This window comes from Hypomesus nipponensis, chromosome 1 (genome assembly GCF_054491055.1).
Source record: "Hypomesus nipponensis isolate SF chromosome 1, ASM5449105v1, whole genome shotgun sequence".
NCBI lineage: Eukaryota > Metazoa > Chordata > Actinopteri > Osmeriformes > Osmeridae > Hypomesus > Hypomesus nipponensis.
In genome coordinates this window covers 15,840,182-15,859,165 of record NC_140361.1, presented here as the reverse complement: position 1 = coordinate 15,859,165, position 18,984 = coordinate 15,840,182, and the positions used below count along the sequence as shown (strand labels likewise).

The following is an 18,984-nucleotide window of genomic DNA, read 5'->3' as shown; positions in this document are numbered from 1 at the left end:
ATGTAATTTTTAAATTTTAAGTTACTTAAGGTAATTACTTAAATCAAGATTGACGTTGACAAATAATGTATATACGCCTACTGTAGATAGCAGTATTGTATGTTCCTATTAGAGCGTCAGACTGCTAGTGAACTCAAGGAGCAGAACAAGCAGAAATCAGGTCAGAGAAACTTTATTACTCATTCATTCAGTTTCACATCATGCACGCCGATACAAGACAACCCTGTAGACACAGGTAAAGAGGTGTACTATGGTAGATATAGACCTGCAGGCTGGGGAACTCAACAGGTTTAGACAACCATGTACTCCATATAAGGATTTTTCAGAATAAATAGCTTTATTAACACATTAAAATCGTCCATTTGACTTTTCGTTATGACAGATATAGTAGTTGAGACACATTCTCACTGGCGCGCCTCTGACCCAAACAAGCCTCTTCGTAAAGGAACTCCAAACAAACACGTACATATCTGGACGATACAGCTTATCTCATTCTCTATCAGCTAACAACAGCAAACAACAGGGACGGCAACTGGTGATGTGTCTGCCAAGTGGGTTTTGTGAGGTCACCATTCTGACGGTGTCACATTATCAGTTAACGACATCTCCAGTCAGCCCAGCCATACAGAGGAGATGGTGTGTGTGTGGATGTAGGGGGCGTGTGTGAAAGAGGTCTCTCTAAATGACCAAGACCGGGTGGTGGTGGTGGGGGGGTATTAAAGTGCAGCTGACCATTCTGGGGGTCTGGTTGGTTTGGTGTGGGAGTCCTGCATCACAGCCACACTGCGGTTGTTATGCCAACTTCTGTATCATGGTAACGTGGCTACAGTGAGGCTGAACGCTTTCCCAGGGCTGGTGAGATCAGAGAGGCAGGGGGGAGGGGATGAGGACATCCACATGAACAGGGGGGGGGGGGTTGAGGTAGGGAGGTAGAAGGCCGGGGGCGGACAGGTTTCAGTCAGGAGTCAAATGTGCACGTGTGTGTGTGTGTTTGTGTGAGGGGTCTAGAGTTCCTCGCTCTCGTACAGGGGGGCGGTGTGCTGGGGGGGGGGCTCCATCGTCAGGATGGGTAGGTGGCTCAGCTGTTTCAGCTTCTTACCACCAGCAGGGGCAGGTTTGTTCACACGAGCTGCAGGGGAAGAGAGAGGGATAGGTGGCAGGGAGAGAGAGCGAGAGAGAGAGAGAGAGAGAGGGATAGAGAGCGAGCGAGAGAGAGGGATAGGTGGCAGAGAGAGAGTGAGACAGGGAGAGGGATAGGTGGCAGAGATAAAGAGAGAGAGAGGGGGGGGGGGGAATGGAAGACAAAGGTCAGGGTAGGTACTGACAACAACACATTTCTCTGAACCCTTGAATCTTAATAATAGACATGGACAGACATTTCCCGATTAAGATAGAAAGGAGGTGACAGGAGAATTGATGCGTTTCCCTGCCATGATAGAATCATTTCAAATCAATCAGGTCACATACAGTATAATTAACATATTTTGTGATCATACTGTGGGTGGCAAATCATTTATTGGGATCTCATTAGTTGGACTGAAATTATTTAATATAAAAGCCATGTTTTTTATATAAAAGCCAGCAATTTTTTTTGTTTTGTTGCTGCAATCGCACTAATATGACTGATTCAGGAAAACAAACTCAGACTGGCTCAGCTTCATAAAGCTGCTATAAGCTCTTAGATATGAAGCAACCTTTGTTGTTAGCAGGCATGTGAGGAATGATCACCCGGCATGTGCTGCTATCCTGAGAGGGCCCTTAAAATACCCCCAGACAAGACTGCCCCTCCCTGCCTCGACTCACACTGCCTCCCTGCTCAGCGCTGCCAGCTCTCCCTGGCTGTCCCTTCTTCTTGCCTGTTTGGCCTCATGCTCTGCTTCTCCCTGCATTTCCACGCTTTACCTCTCCACCTTCAGATTCCTGACAACGAGTTAGCTTGTGTGCGTGTGTGTGCCATGGCTGCCTGTAAAAGGCTTAAGCCATGCGGATACTTGACGGGACCACCTTTGGTCAGAAACATAAAACGACACTGTGAAAGGATGGTGGCATTTCCTACTGACACACACACACACACCATCTACTTACTCCCTACGTCCAGCCTGGCGTTGCAGGTGGACATGCCCGCCTCGTTGATGGCAGACAGGGTGTACCAGCCTGCATCCACCTTCTCCACCCGCTCCAGCAGCAGACACTGGCGCCCCGAGCCGTCCTGGTACAGGCTGCGGGGGACATGGAGGTAGATGTACAGGATAGGACACACAGTGAGCTAGCCAGCTGGAGGAACAGGGTTCGGGGCGGCGGGAGGGGAGGGGAGAGTGGCGGGGTCACCCTACCTCATCCTGTTGGGGTCGATGCGAAGCATGTCCTTGTCCTTCTTCCAGTGCAGCTGGGGGGGCGGGGAGGCGTCCACCTTGCACTCTAGCCTGACCGTGTCCCCCTCCAGCGCTCGCTGGTTCAGCATCTTCTGGATGAAGGTGGGTGGGCGCAGCACTTCCTGGGCTACAGGGAGGGGTGGGGGTGAGGTTAATTGTTTCGGTTTCCCCACGTTCACGCAGTGACTTCCGCGCGGGGAACCCTAGCCGCGAGACCCACCCAGCACGTCCAGCCTCATGGTGAAGCGGCCCTCCCCGGCTCGGTTCCTGGCCACGCACTCGTACACGCCGGCGTGGTGCACGGTGACAATCTCGATGATGAAGGAGTGCATGCTCTTCTCGCACACCAGCATCTTGTGGTAGTCGTCCGGCCGGATGGCTTTGCCATCCAGGTACCAGCACACATCTGGCGTGGGCAGCCCGCTCACCTACGCAACACGGAGAGAGAGAGAGAGTGCAGGCATGTGGCTTCCTGTGTACTCTTTGGGTGTCTACCAAGACCAAGTACGTGTGTGGACTCAGCGTGCGTACTGTGCACGTGTTTACTAAGTGTGTGCGTGGACCAAGCGTGCGTGTGTGCGTGCGTACCTTGAAGTCGATCCTGCAGAAGCGTCCCTCCTCCACTGTGAGGTCCTGGGGGACCTGGAGGAAGCGAGGAGCGTAGCACTTCTCCTGGATGGCGGATCCCTCGCTCCCATCCTTCCCCGAGTGGCGTTTTCCCCTGGAACAGGGGGAAGAGAGAGAGAGTGATAGAGAGAGAGGACGCATGGGGAGCGAGGGAGAGAGAAGAAAGGAGCAAAAGAGAGAAAGAAGGGGGGTGTTAAAAGGAAAGAAAGGAAAAGTGAATGGAGAAAGGAGGGACTGAAGAGAGACATTCATAACTGCTCTGCTGGCTGACTGAATGAGAGAGGTGCAGACAGGGACAAAAGAAACCCACACTGACTGCTCAAAAGACTGCCCGGCCTCTCTCTCTGTCTCTCTATCTGTTTGTCTCTCTCTCTGTTTGTCTCTCTCTCTGTCTGTGTCTCTCTCTGTCTGTGTCTCTCTCTGTCTGTGTCTCTCTCTGTCTGTGTCTCTCTCTGTCTGTGTCTCTCTCTGTCTGTGTCTCTCTCTGTCTGTGTGTCTCTCTCTGTGTCTCTCTCTGTGTCTCTCTCTCTGTGTCTCTCTCTCTGTGTCTCTCTCTGTGTCTCTCTCTCTGTGTCTCTCTCTCTGTGTCTCTCTCTCTGTGTCTCTCTCTGTGGTTTCAACAGCTCCATCCATGCTGAACATTGCTTACATTATGTGTTGAGTGTGTTCTTGTTTATCTCTCCTACTTGGGAACTAATTGTGTGTGTGTGCGTGGAACAAGGAACATTTGAACGTGTGGAGACTTTTTATAGGGCGTCACAAGTTCAAGTGCTATTTGTCGGTAGGTTTGCGGTTAGAACTAGTGTTAGAATAACACTAAGGGTTGCGGATAGTTTTAGGGTTAGGTTTAGGGCTCAGGTCAGGTTTTTTGGGTTAAGGTTATGATTTTGAGGTTGGGGGTTTATGGAAAACAGAATTTTGAATGGGACTGAATTGCGAGTCCAAACGTGTGTGTCTGAGGTTGGACAGTTCCAACCTTTAAATGTGGGTGTTTCTGCGTGTGTAGAAGAGAGACACTGTCGTCTCCGGTGAAAGCGGTCCTCTGTTGATTCATGCTCTATTATTGTCCCTCTTACAGCATGGCTGTGGAAAAGGGAAGCCAGGGGCTGACCAGCAAACAGGTGGTGGGGGTGCACACACACACTCTCTCTCTCTCTCTCTGACCCACACACACACACACTCACACACACTCCTGTCTGAAGGAAAGACCTGGCCTGGACTCGACTGGCTTGCTCTGGTCTGGGCTTGGCTACTCTGGTCTAGTCTGGTCTGGGATTAGCTACTCTGGTCTAGTCTGGTCTGGGCTTCTCTGGCCTGGGTAATACCAACCTGGGCTCCCCTGGGCTGGGCTACTTTAGGCTTGGCTGCTTTGGGTAGTCTACTCTGGAGTGAGTGAGGGCAGACTGTAGCAATGTTGAAATGTGTGTTGATGTGTGTGTAGAACTTTGGATGATATTTACCATAATCCTCCACTGTGCCGTCCCTCAGGTAAATCTGGCTGTGAGACAGACAGACAGACAGACAGACAGGGTCAATCAAATAGAATTGAATTCTGTGTAGGGGAACCCCAGTTTAACCACCAGGCTTCTCAGCACCCTGGTGCAATTGGTCAGAGGAAGTTTAAGGTCCTCCTCCTTGGATGACATCATCAGCGTGAGACAACCTGTTTGATGTGAGACAACTAAGAGGAATGACTGGTCAGTGTGTGTGTGTGTGTGTGTGTGTGTACAAACACAGCGTGTTTATGTATGCATGTGTATGGGGGGAGGGGTGGGGCACTGTTGGAGGGGTATGCTGGTATGTATTGGGTGTAGTGTGTGTGGGGAGGGGGCAGTCAGAATGCCCCCTTGGCACAGAGGATTCACACAAGCTATTTCCAGCCCTGTTCTTGGAAGCAGACAGTGGATTGGCTGGGATTCAAGAGAGACATCAGATGGGTTACAGCTTCATCTCCGCTGACAGATGACCAGACAGCCATTGTTTGAGGATGAAAAGAGGGAGGGACGGACACAGGAATGAAGCGAGGGATAACGTACAGGACAGGAAAGGATGAATGGAGGCAAGATGGAGGGAGGAGAGAGGATGAAAAGGACAAACAGAGGGAGGACGGATGGAATGGACGGATGAGTGGAGGAACGGAGGAAGGAAGGGGGGGACGGATAGAAAGATGAAAGGCAGTAGTGAGGAAGGATAGAAGATGGGGTGAGGAGAGAGGACGACAGGATAGCCGGAGTGAAGACTGAGAGGTGGAGGAAGGGAGGGAGGGAGGGATGGATGGAGAGAAGGGAGGGAGTTGTGATGGACAGGGGCAGAGGGACGGGCTGTGGGGCAGATTCAGAGACGAGGGTACAACCAGGGAACAGCTAAGCTGGACTAAACCCTCCAGACCCAGCTCACATGCTCCAATACAGCACGGAATAGCACAGTACAGTAGTAGACTAGCCTACACCCTTGAAGGTGGTTAAATGATTGAATAATGGTTGTGTAGTGGTTGTATTTAGTGGTTCTACAATGTGGTTGTGCTGCAGATGTATATTGGTTGTTTATAGTGGTTGTACATAGTAATCGTATCTAGTGGTTGTATATAGTGGTTGTTTATAGTGGTGCTATTCAAATCATATTTGATCTGATTATGTAATTATGTACAAAGTGGTTGTCTGTAGTGGTTGGAAGGTTGGATGGCAGTAGTAATACAGGTATGATAAACAGTTGCCTGTGTACCTGGTCCAGTTGTGAGTCTGACGAGTTCTCCAGGTCAAACACGTAAGCAGCATTGTCTGGCCCCAGCAGCCTCCTGGCCATGCGCTCCTCGTACGAGAGTTTCTATTGGACCGCAAAAGGCAGGAAACCACCCGTGATTGGTCAGAACCAAGGCTTGACTTACTCTATCGGCGATGGTGCTACAGTTTGAAGAGTATCGGGGCCACACACGTGCACACACAATCACACCTGGCTGTTTCTCCTGCGAGCCTCCTTGCAGCGTAGCTTGTTCTCCAGGTCCTGGATCAGTGCATCCTTGGAGCCCTGGATCTGCTCGTCCGTGGAGCGGGACAGGGGCCTGGGCGCCACCGCCTTCCTCAGGATGGGCTTGGGGAGGCTGGGGAGGGGAGATGTGAAGCATGAGATGAAAGAATAACTTGTGTTTCGTGTTGTTTCACTTGGACTGGGCTGGACTCTATCATGAAGAAATTGACCAATCAGTGTAGAAAACACCTCCATGGTTATGTGTAAAGGTAGCAACTGGACCTATAGTATAGTGCATACAGACTATATAAGACATATTTACTGCATACAGACTATATAAGGCCTATTTCATGTTTTCAGACAATATAAAGCCTATCTACTGTATACTGACTCTATGAGGCTTATTTCCTGCATACTGACTATATAAGGCCTGTTATACTGTTTTGAATGGGAAAATGTGTCCAAACTTTCGACTGGTACTGTATGGGTCCGGTGTTAACTCACATGTTAGGAGACCCTCTGTAGCTGGGGGGCAGAGACACACAGGAGGGAGGGGGCATGTTCTGCTGGGGTAGAGGGGCCGCCATGGGGAGGGAGGGGGAAATCCTGGGGGCCAGGTGGGAGAGGGGAGCCTGACTGGGGGGGTTCAAGGACAGTCCAGTCATCGACGGGGGGTCAGATCTCCTGGGGAGGGGGCTGGGGGGTGAGAGAGGGGAGCGGGTCGGAGAGGGGGGCTGGGGGAAGGGGAGGGTGGGGGAGAGCTTGGACTGGGAGGGCAGGACGGAGCAGAGGTAAGCGGCCGGGGAGGGCCTCTCCGGCTGGGTGCTGATGGTGGCACTGCCAGCGCCCACACTGGGCACCCTGGGGATCAGGGTGATGGTGGAGCGCATGGGGCCACGAGAGGGGGAGTCGGGCGGGGCGGAGGGGGGCTGGGAGGTGGAGGGAGGGGAAGTGTAGGGAGGGGAGGTGGTGGGGAAGGTGAGGGCAGGGGCGGAGGAGATGGGGGAGCTGAGGCTGGAGGAGGAGGGGGAGACCTTGCTGTTGCCATTGGCCTGGGGAGGAACCTGGGGCTGGGCTAGGGGCTGGATCGGGACCTGGGGGTGGTTCTGGGTCTGGGTCTGGTTCTGCGGCGGGGCCTGGGGAAGGGCCTGGGCATTCTCATAGCTGGGGGCCTGGAACTGAGGCTGTGACTGTATGAAGTGGCGGGGCCGGGCGTAGTTGAAAGCGGTGGGGGGGTAGAGGCTGGGGGAGAAGGTGGGCAGGTCGGTTCTGCTCATATTGCCCCCAGTGGACTCCCCTCCGCTTGGCAAGCACGGCCTGCTGGGAGTGAACAGCTTGGGGGTGGGCTGTCTGGCCGAGGCCGGCTGGGGTGGGGTTGAAGTTGTGGTGCAGGGGGGCGGTGGCGGTGGCGGTGGGGTGGGCGTGCGGGCGAGCTCGGGTGACCTTTGACCCTCGGAACTGAGTGCGCTCTCCTCGCTGGGGCCGAAGGCCTCGTCTGCACTCTGACTTGCTGGCTGGGAGTCCGGGAAGCTGGAAGGGGGGTAAAAAAAAGAGAGGGAGAGTGAGTGAGAGAGAGGGAGAGGGAGTGAGTGAGTGAGTGGGGAGGGGGAGATAGGATTTTTTTTTTCAGTATTCTCAATTGATTGACCACCATTTAGCTCCAGTTCAACAACACAAATGGGGTGTATGGTAACAGCATTCTGGCTAAATCAGTGAACCTGCAGCCTGCTTTACGAAGGTAGGTAGAACACAGAGACAGTACAGACTTTCACTTCAACTACTGGGCTCAAAATACTACAGGAAACACAAGTGTTCTTGGTTGGCCTTACAGCAATGCGAGTTTGAGTGGACTGTTACAGCAGCAACAGCTATATCTGGAGGTTGAGAGGAAGGGGGGAGGTACTATGTCTCGCTGACGGTAGCTGGCAGGTGCAGCTCACCCCCCCCCCCCCAACCAGCTCCCCCCCCCCCCAGCTCCACCCTAACAAAGAAAGGCATCATGGGTCGGAGAAGCACGATCCTCGGCCACACAACGCTCAACACAGTCTCCCCCCTCCCCGACACCCTTATCCCTCCAACTCTTGACTACAAATGCTCCGGGACCAGGTCACAACTGAGTTTACAAGTTATCAACAACACAAAGTTCGAGAGCCTGAGCTTGAATCACACACACACAAACGTCTACCTGTTCATCGTGGACTGCACTCTCATGGCTGGAGGAGGATTGAGCTACGTGTCTGTTTGGCTCTCCAGGTAGCCGTTTCTCTGCACCTGTCTGTCTTCTGTGATGCCCCGCGACTGGGTTATCTGCACCTGGGTCTCTAGTTTCAAGCCTCATGATCCGTATACGTTCCCTTTCTAACAGATGGACAGCGGCCGCTTTGAAAAGCACACACACAGGCATGCGTGCATGCGTGCACAGACGCACACAGATCAGGTGATCCTGCCTCCATTATGCAACAGAGGGTACTTGGGGAACAATGAAGTGGTCCAAGAGAGAGTGTGTGTGTGTGTGTGTGGTTTGCTAGAGAGAAGATATGCTACTGGAGATATCTGTTCTATGGAACAGCCCCAGAAAGTGACACCGCTTCATTCTCTTTGAAGCATGGTCAATAATGTGACGAGTTTTCCAGGATCATTCCTGCATCCTCTTTAAAATGACTCAATCCAACCTACAAATAATCTGACCATATCTGCACACGGCCATACATCAATTATTCATAAAACAATGTAGACCATTACTACGACAAGCGGACCTCTCCATTGAGGATAAAAGCTGGTACACAAGGTGCCCTTCCCTGTAGTGTCAGTGGACAGCCAGGCAGCAACATACCTTAGGGTTCCCTCTAACCAAGCTAAACAGACATTTGAGAACACCCTTTGTTGCCCTAAATACCATCGCAGAGTACACACAACCTTACACACACACAGGCACCCCATTACAAAACCATCTTAATTTAAGTTATTGGGTTATCGAATGGAGCAGAGAGGTTGTCACTGCAATGCTGTATGGCAGCAAGATCCGAAAAGTCCTTCTTCAGAGCTAAACTCTTAAGGGTAGAAAAGCTTTGGTGAAAGTTCAAGTGCATTGCATCCCAGGGTTTGTACATCCCATAGAGATTGGAACACATTTACCAGAACATAAATACATCCATTATTATAGAACTTTAAACGCTCAAACTGTTGCACCTGATTTTCAGCGTCACTCAGGATCAAGAAACAAATTCACACGATGGAAAGAAATCCAACAAACAAGACTAAATTTAAAGATACAGAGCCAATCCTACCTGTGAGAGCCTTCAGATCAAAGACATGTAAAAAATTTACAGCGTCTGCCTTCGCATCAGTCTGACAAATGTTACTGAATTTAAAAACCCGAGTGCAAGAGCTCTGTGACCACATGCGCGCTCTCGTTCGGAATGCCAAGCGCGTGCGAGCACCAGCTGATTCTGGATTGACAGCGACCCCACACTCTCTCGCACGATTTTTTTTTTTGCCACAAGTTCTTTGCGCACTCAAGAGTGAACTGAAACACGCGGATGCCAAGTGCGCGCGTTTGGCGCAAACCTTAGCACAGACGTCAATGTTAATATGGGATAAAAGAGTAGCTTCGAATCAGCCGTACAGGGAACTTGACCGGACGAACATTAGGTAATGGCGCCCTCTTCAGGTACAAACATAAAGCTACATAACAGAGACTTATCCCCAAGGCTTTGGCGCCATTACCCCCAAAAATGGGGCCCTTCGTGAGAAGACACTTATGACTCCTGTGTGTACTGTTACAAGTAAGAACCAACAAGCAGGAACTAATGCTGTGTGTCTGTGGGAGCAGGGAGGAACTCACTCTTCCTCCAGCGGAAAACAACTGTCCTCCAGGGGGCTGTCGGGCCACTCTGGAGGGGGGATGGCTGAGGTGTCACACAGCAGCGATGGGCTGCTCTCCTGCTCCTGCCTGGGGGGCTGCTGGTGGAGAAGGGGCGGGGTCTGCTGCAGGGGCTGTTGCTGGTAGGGGGGCTCGTAGGGCGGCTCGTAGGGGGGGTCGTAAGGGGGGTCGTAGGGGAGGTCATAGGGGGGGTTGTAGGGCTGTTGGACAGGGTGGTGGGCTTGTTGAGGAGGAGGGCACTCGTTCTCCAGCTGCTCCTCAAGGTCTACACGACGACAGGGAAAGAGGGGTTGAGGGTGATGAAAGAGTACACTTGGGCCAGATGAGTAGGAAGCTGTAGCAATGTGCTGTCTCACCCATGTAGACCTCCAGCAGGGCACTGCAGGACACTGTCCCATACTGGTTCAGAGCCATGCACTTGAACATTCCAGAATCCTCCGGGAAGGCCTCTGTGATCACCAGGGTGCACAGCTCCTCTAGCAGGGAGGAGAACGCACACACACACGGATACACACACAGGTCAGAGATACACACACAGAGAGATACACACACAGGTCAGAGATACACACACACAGAGATACACACACAGGTCAGAGATACACACAGACAGAGATACACACACAGTGATACACACACAGGTCAGAGATACACACACACAGAGATACACACACAGTGATACACACACAGGTCAGAGATACACACAGACAGAGATACACACACACACACACACACACAGGGGTACACACACAGGTCAGAGATACACACACAGAGATACACACACAAGACAGAGATACACGTACAGGTCAGAGATACACATACACGATTCATAGACGCACAGATTCACACACATAACTCATAGAGACACACAGGCCAGATAGTCCTAGATACACATACATGACATATACACACATCCACACACAGACCATAGATACACACAGGGACATGCTGTACGGAGTGTGAGAGAGGGTGACACTCACCTGGGACTGACACTGAGCTGGCCTCTGAAACAGACACAAGGTGGCCGAGGGTCGGTGATTTGGATATTTACATGACCTCCTCCACCTCCCTCTACTCCTTCTTTCCTCTCCCCCTCCCCCCCCCCCCCCCCCACCGCCACCTACTCTTCCGGAGGATTCTGAAGTCGGCAGAGTCCAGGATCTGCTCGTCCTCGCGGTACCAGAGCACCTGCAGCGGTGGTGTCCCCCGGATACGACACTCCAGCACCACCAGCTGCCCCTTCACTGTGGTGACGTCATGGAGACACTGTGGGGGGGGGGGGGGGGGGGGGGGGGGAGAGACACATCATCACTTTAATAGTAACAATTTCACTAAAACATTCAAGAAATGTTTTATTTTCACTCATTTTGATCATGATTCATCTAATCCTTGTTTGCAGATCATCCCAACAGGTGAACCCTGTCCTCCAGTCTTTGTCCTTCTCAGGGGCCTGTACTGTATCAGTCGCAGGCGGGTTTCAGGTCAACTCTCGAGCATGGTTAACCCTACCATTATATTGGGGACTACATTGGGGTAAACTCGTTCACACGGGAGTTACAAATACAAACACATTTCATATAAGCTTTACAAGTTTGTATTGTTATACTATATTTGTATTGTCATATATTTATTTATGTATGAATTCAGTTTAGCACCACATAGGATTTTGGTCAAACTTCTAGGAAACAAAGACCCAGAATTCCAATGCACCCATACCAGTAACATGCAGACACAACACATGACAATCAAACTTGAGACTTGAACTTTAGACATTTGCTTTGGCATAGACAGGCCTTCAGTGTTTCCTCAGCTGTTTACATCTACATTATATATGAGACAACAATGAGAGCCTGCCCTTCCTCTCCTCCTGATGGAGGTTGAGTCAATACTGGCACCCCACAAGTGTCTGCAAGCACCATGCAAGTGCAAATCTGTGATAATTGGTTGGCTGATAAGGATATGATGCCAAACAGCATCAATTTACGGTTGTCCTTGCAATTGGAGCTGACTGGTATAATTTAGAGTCTCCCTTTGTGTAAAGGCCTCTACTCAACCTTGACCTCAAACTGTCTCTGTCTTCATTGTGTTTCATGACGGCCACAAATGGAGCTGCAGCAGTTCCACATGCAGCCAGCAGGTGGGGGAAGAGATCAGGTTCCTGATTGGCTGTGGGCTCAGGAGAGCTCAGGTGGGTTTTCCTGTTAAGGCTCAGGGTTGTGCGAGCCAAGCAGAGCTCAGGTGTGATAGCGTATCAGGATCCAGCTTACCTTGACAAAGGTTGGGGCCACTCCCCCACTGCCTGTGTACTGTTGGGAGTAAGAGGGGCTTTGAGTCTGGAGAAAACAGCAACACAGGGGCTTCCATTAGTAAATAGCCCCTACATGTCTACAGGTGGAAGTGTGTGCGTGCGTGTTTGTGTGTGGGTGTATGTGTTGGTGTGCGTGTGCATGTGCGTGTGTGTGTGTTCACCCTCTGAGGGCTGATACAGAGGGGCTGCACCAGCGTCGACTGCCTCTGCTGGAGGATGGTGGCGGCCGAGGAGGAAGAGGAGGAGGATGAGGAGGAGATCTCTCTGCAGGAGGAGATGGTCAGAGACATGGTGCTGGTCTTCTTCTGGACACCCTGGATGCTGCACACACATCAGCGCTGCGTTATGTCATTTCCTTCAGGACTAATTGGATGGTGTGCAAACATGAGATGGTCAACATGGGTCCATGTGTGACGTCAAGTCTGTACTGCTCTTTTGTAAGTGTGCGTGTGTGTCTTACTGGGCCATGTTTCAGGCTTTTCCAGGGGAGAGAGACCACTGTGTCCAGAGGGGGTCTGGGTCCTGCAGCTCCTGGTCAGGGGACAGAGAGTGTCAGTCACCACTAGGATACAAGGGGAAGAAACCGGAGGACATAGCCTTAGGATAGACACTGAGGAGACAGTCTAGGCGACCACTTTAGCACAACTTGAGGAGACTTCTTTAGTAGACAACTTTAGAAGACAACCGGAGGAGTCAACTTGAGGAAACGACTTTAGTAGACAACATGAGGAGATAACTTGAGGAGATAAATAGAGTTAGAGAGCAAGAATTAGCAAGGATAACGATCCAAGATGGCGCTGCGCAGGGCCGGCACAAGGCATAAGCGAACTAAGCAGCTGCTTAGGGCCCTGGTGGCTACCAGAGGGCCCCCAAGAGGTCTTTTTTTTATAAAAAGCGACTCAGAGGGGCCCCCAAATCAATTCTGTTTAAGGCTCCATACAGGCTTGGGCCGGGCCTGGCGCTGCGGATGGCGGCCTCGACTGTACAAGAGGCAGAACACCTGCAATGCAGCTTGGCCAGACTCTCCAGCCACCCCGAAGCACTATGCTGACCAGCTGTCTCCGGTGTTCACAAACATCTTCAATATCTGAGATATGCCATGTGCAATCCGTTTTCAAGTCCTCCACCATCATCCCTGTGCCCAAAAAGCCAAGGCCAACAGGACATAATGACTACAGACCCGTCGCCCTGACCTCTGTGGTAATGAAGTCTTTGAGTACCTGGTGCAGGCACACCTTAAATCCATCATGGACCCTCTTCTGGACCCCCTACAGTTTTCCTACAGAGCTTCCTGAGCACTATCCTCTCCTACAACCTTCAGTGGGATCCAGACATCAACTCCCTCACCAAGAAAGCACAACAGAGAATGTACTTCCTACGGCAGCTGAAGAAGTTCAACCTGCCAAAGAAAATGATGGAGCACTTCGGCACAGCCATCATTGAGTCTATCCTCACCTCCTCCATCACCATCTGGTAAGCTGCTGCCACTGCCAAGGACAAGAGCAGACTGCAGCGTATCATCCGCACTGCTGAGGAGGTGATCTGCTGCAATCTGCAATCTGCAATCGACTCCTCCCACCCTGGACACTCCCTGTTCCAGCCCCTCCCCTCCGGCAGGAGGCTGCAGACCATCAGGACCAAAACCTCACGCCATTAGAACAGTTTCTTTCCATCTGCAGCTGGCCTCATCAACAAGGCCCCCAACTGACACTAACATTCTGACACTATACGGCATACAGCCCTACTGCACTCTTTCATTTTTAGTTTGACATTTTATATTGTAGAGTTTTGTCAGTATTTTGTTGTACATTTTTAAGATTTAAGGTTTCTATTTTAAGACTGAACGCACATTTTAAAGATTCTATACGTTTATTATACTTCTACTATACCTGCACACCATGGTAAATTCCTTGTATGTGTACACAAATTAAACGTCATTCTGATTCTGAAGAATCTAGATGCAACACTGTGGGGAGAATTGACCACAGTTACTACCCAACCATTACATATTGTCACGCAATGTTGCAGCGTTGTTCCTGAAAGGCTCCAGTCCCACTAAAACTACAGTGAAAAATCCATGTGAAAAGTGCCCAGAGACAGATGATGAGGAATATTTAAACATGGGACCCATCAGACAGTCAGAAACCCCACTCTCCTCACCATACAGAGAAATGCATGTCTGAAGGCATCACTATCAGGAGTTCAGGTTAGATTATCAACAAGCTGCACTAAAGGTAGGACGTGTCTGTTGTTGTTGTTAGGTAAAGGTACTGTTAATCTAGTTTGAATCTGCCCCAAACACCAAGCTGATGGATACTGGCACAAGGCTGGGGCTATTTATACAGAAAGGAGATCCCACTGGAACACACACCCACTCACACACGCACACACACCCAGACACACACACCCAGACACACACCTCATTCAAACACACACATGCACACACACACACACACACACGTATGCATTGGACGCCATCCCTTGTATTGACAGAACACACCCAACTCGGTAAACAGAAAGTCTGCAAGGCAGAATCTCTGTTGATGATCCCTCATGTCATTGATGGTGGTCTCATGTGTAGTGGGCTTGGCTTCTCTGGCAGCCTTATTTCAAGCTCATAGCTATGCTGCTGTTGATCCTGAGACAGAACGTTTGCCAACATGCCCCCCCCCCCCAACCCCTCCCCCCATTCTCGCCTTCACAATCTGACACATGGAGGGTCAACATTTCATCCTTTTAGCAATGTGGTGTGTCTAAACCTCTCCGATAACAACACCATACTTCATATCAAGAGCTGGAGAGGAAATGTCTATAAGCTGGCACAGATATTACAAACAGCTGCTGTATTATTGCATCCCCTTCACGTACACGTAACCATTAACTCACTGTTAAATAGCATAATCTTTGTTGTAACTAGTGCAGTTTGAAGGAATTCTATTCTTATTACGAATAGATGATGCTTTCTAATACAAGATAGCAGGGCCCCTCAACGAATTCTTCAAGATCTGGACAGCAAAATATTTAGGATTTAAGATGAAATGCCATTATTTACTTGGCCATCCTTGAATAATAAATACTAAGTACTATCCCAGTTAGGTAAAGCTCGCTCTCCCAAATCCCTTGAGCTCCACCTCAAAAACGCTCACATGCCCTGCCCGTAGGAGAGATTCCCAAATCTTCCAGCCAAACACATAAGGTCAGAAGTCGTCCCAAAAACCTCGTAGCGGATCTGTACTCTGATCATTGTGGATCAAGTCTCTCCTGGAGCCTTCTCCCTGACCGCTCTACCAGCTCTGCCCAGCAGGAGAGGCTGTGGGCTGGGATGACTTAGGACCCACTCCTGCTTTGTGCTGCTCACAGGAACCAGGGCCACTCCATCACTGCTCTTATGAATGCCATTTTTGTAAATAATGACCTGCAGCGCCAATCCTCTTATCTGACCTGAGAGAGTAATGAAAGGGTTTGACCCTCTTCCCCTCCTGGCAGAGAGAGATCTGACCCCTTACCTCTCCTGGGGCTCCAGTGGAGCCCCTCGTCGGTGGGAAATCTGAGCTAACCCAGCGAGCCGAAGGCTAATTTAGTTTCTGCTCCAGCGTGTTGGATTTAGAAACACATGGCGTCAGATAAATCTCTCCTCCTCTCTCGTTCCTCATCTCTCCCTCGCTCCCTATTGCTCCCCTGTTTCTCTTTCTCTACCTCCTTATTTCTCCCACTGCGTTTATTCCTCTCCCCATCCTTCTGTCTCTTTCTCTCCCTCTCTATCATACTGTTCCTCTCACACAATGAGCCCTCCAACACCAAGGGCCTTCATTCCCATTTTTTACACACACGCTGTTCCCAGTGCCCATCCTACCACTGGACGACCCGGCCCTCGACCACACAAGAAACAGCAGCATCGACTTCAACAGTGGTGAAACATGTGCACAAGGTCAAGGAAGGGGTTATAAAGTAACAGCCACAGATTGACACCCTGACACCCCCCCCCCCCCCCACACACACACACAGGGTCTAAAGGGTGTTAAGAGACAGCTAGACAGTAAACATACAACCAAACAAGGCTGTCTCCCTAGGGGCCATCCCCCTAAACGACTCGACATTTAGCCTAGCCTTACTGTACAACCCTCGCACCTACAATACTCTGAAATACAGCCCTTTCTATCGTTTCCTGACGAGCGGCAAGTCAACAATAAACATGTGAGGATGCCAGTTAGTGTAATCCTAATCCCGCAGTATCATTCCACCAGCTTTAGAAGCTTTGTGTCTTCCAAATAGACAGCTGAAGCTCTCTCCAACATTCCCAGCACTGTCCGGTCCAGCATTCTTGTAGAGCATTCTGGACCACATTCCCGCTCCTCATCCACAGTGCCCTGCCAACTATGATAATACAACTCTGCCACCAGGCAGTTGTGATATTATGATACAGTTGAAACAGATGCATTTGATTATGTTAGTCAGGGAGTGGGCAGGAATTCCTTTTATTCACGCAGTTGTCTTAGTTATTAGTAAACAGATCTAGAGGAAGTCCAGTGATACCAGTTATACCAGGGCAGCCATCCAGGCTGTAACTCATGTTGATCCCATGTTCCAGTTGGTCAAAGCTGTAAATCGCATACTGGACAATGTGAGCTTAAGAGAAAGGCCTTCTGTAAAAGTGACCTTGTAACACAGTCTTGTAACACTTAGCCTGCTGTTTCTTGGCTTACTTCTGTCTTCTTACTTGTACAGTACTTGAACTGTACAGTTCTAGTCCTTTATTATTTGTTGCACTCTTCATAGAATATACAGTTTGGTACATATTTGGATGAAAGTATCTGAACGAACAAATGTTAATTCTTTGATCAACCAGTATTAAATGGGACTTATCCTTCCACACGAGCCATATAGATTATACATGTGACCAGTTCTTAGTCTTAATTACAAGTTGTTGCATATGTTGTACTGCACATGGGGGTATGGTGGTGACCTCACTGACCTCTGTCCATGCCAACCAAAAAGTGCCATACTTATTAAGCAGTTGACAGCCAATCAGCAGACAGCGTTTCTTATGTGTTATTCCTTTAGGGGACAGTTGTTCAGAGGACAAGGGTACAGTAGCTATAATATCACACTAAGAACACCTACAGAAAACTAACATGAGCAAATCAACCAATAACACAACATTTCATACAGTGTTTATGGTATTTTTGTTGACCAAGATACACAAAATGTATTGTCAAACAAACAAAGACGCCCACATGCACACACACACACACACACACACACACAAACGCACACACACAGGGCTGTGATATGGACGGTGTTGCCTATATTATCCCTGCTGCAGCTCCCTTAGTTGTCTTTACTGGACAGATTTAGCAGGAGGGTCACCTGACCTCCGGGAACCAATCCCAGTGTTCTCTCTGCAGAAGGTGTTAGGTGCGTTCGACTTCATGCAAGCGCCGGCATCGCCTGCAGCCCGGCTGACCTGAAGCAGCCAATGGCATTCTCAGCTTCAAGGCGGCCGGCTGCAGCCTGCAGCTGTCGGAGCAGACGGTGCTGCATGAAGTCGAACACACCTATTGTAAAAGCACGTTTGGCATTCCTAACTGGCGTTCCCTGCGGCCCCTCTCACCCCCCCACCGACCCCCCACCCTCGGCCCCCCACCCTGTCACCCCACCCTTCTCCCAGGCACCACCCTGCCAGGCTAAGTTGCCTCACCCTTCTTGTGATCTACACATTTGACACACTTTTCCATGTCCACATTTAAAGGCCGGCGGATGCAACAGGTTTTCCCGTCCATCTGACCAGGGGTATCTTAGCACGGAGCTGGCTAGCATCTCCTCACAGGCTAGCTCTGCAGACAACCTGTCCCTTACGGAGACAAGGAAGCCTGTTGTTAGGGATCACAGCCTGGCTTCTCAAGACAAACTGTTGGTCTTCACAGCCTGGCTACGTACGCTGCCTGTCAGGGTCCTCAGACTGGGACAGACAACTGGACTCCTACCACAGTCTTGACAGATAGATGACTAAGCAGACAGATTTAGCCTGGGGCCTAACGACAGACCTGCAGGCTCTGAGCTCCTAGTCTCCTGGGCAAAGAAGAGCATGACCAGACAAGACTGGGCCAGAGCAGAGCAGGCCAGGCCAGACTAGACGAGGCAAGACTGGACCAGACCAGGCCAGATTAGACCAGACCAGGCAAAACCAAGCCACATTATACCAGGTCAAGGCAGATTATACAGGACCAGGCAAGACCAGGCCAGATTAGACCCGACCAGGCCAGACCAAAGCAGAGCAGACCAGGCCAGTCTAGATTAGACCAAACCAGTCCAGACAAGACCAGGCCAGATGACACTAGCCCAGACCAGACCAGGCCTTGATAGCATGATCCACACCCAGAGCTGCTGTGCAGATATCAGACACATGCAGCAGCCTGCCTGTCATCCTGTCCCCTGGGTCCTCCTGTCTCCCCAGCACCCTGGAGAGGAGCTCCCAACCCAGGCCTTACCAGTAGATCCCAGAGCAGCAGGTGGTCGTGGGTGAATAAGTCCAACAGTAGGGTCGGTGAGTGCTTGAGGCTCCTGTCCTCTCGTGTCCGTGTGACGGATCCCTCTCTTTCTGTCCCTGGTGTGCTGCGGTGCCCGGAGCCTCAACTCTGCTTAACGACACACACACACACACACACACACACAGGGAGTAGAGGGACGGGCGTGGGGGGTGAGGGTGTGTGTGTCGGGGGGGCTGAAGGGGCAGAGGAGGGAGTGTAAGAGTTGGGGGGGGGGGGTGGGGGACTAGGAAGTTAGCTAAGGGTCTTGTATCACATTACGTCCCCCCAGCCCAATTCCCCCCACCT

General features: G+C 50.7%; 1 protein-coding gene across 4 annotated transcripts; it reads right to left on the bottom strand.

Annotated features, from left to right (window-relative positions):
- Positions 1 to 156: 156 nt before the first annotated feature.
- Positions 157 to 18,820, bottom strand: myot (myotilin). Of its 4 annotated transcripts, none has more exons than XM_084697261.1 (17): positions 18,640 to 18,820; positions 12,612 to 12,713; positions 12,313 to 12,472; positions 12,111 to 12,176; positions 10,968 to 11,109; positions 10,824 to 10,847; positions 10,203 to 10,322; positions 9,808 to 10,111; positions 6,468 to 7,493; positions 5,949 to 6,096; positions 5,721 to 5,822; positions 4,460 to 4,497; positions 2,961 to 3,093; positions 2,593 to 2,800; positions 2,334 to 2,499; positions 2,086 to 2,219; positions 157 to 1,129 (listed from the first exon to the last, which is right to left on the bottom strand). In XM_084697261.1, exons 2-17 carry the CDS (start codon positions 12,617 to 12,619, stop codon positions 1,005 to 1,007), a joined length of 2,904 nt encoding a protein of 967 aa, XP_084553387.1. In that variant the 5' UTR covers positions 12,620 to 12,713; positions 18,640 to 18,820; the 3' UTR covers positions 157 to 1,004. The 4 variants fall into 4 exon arrangements, with proteins under 4 accessions (XP_084553387.1, XP_084553388.1, XP_084553391.1 ...); XM_084697262.1 differs by having other exon boundaries at positions 12,612 to 12,682; XM_084697265.1 differs by having other exon boundaries at positions 12,313 to 12,514; positions 18,640 to 18,817.
- Between the last annotated feature and the right edge of the window lie 164 nt (positions 18,821 to 18,984).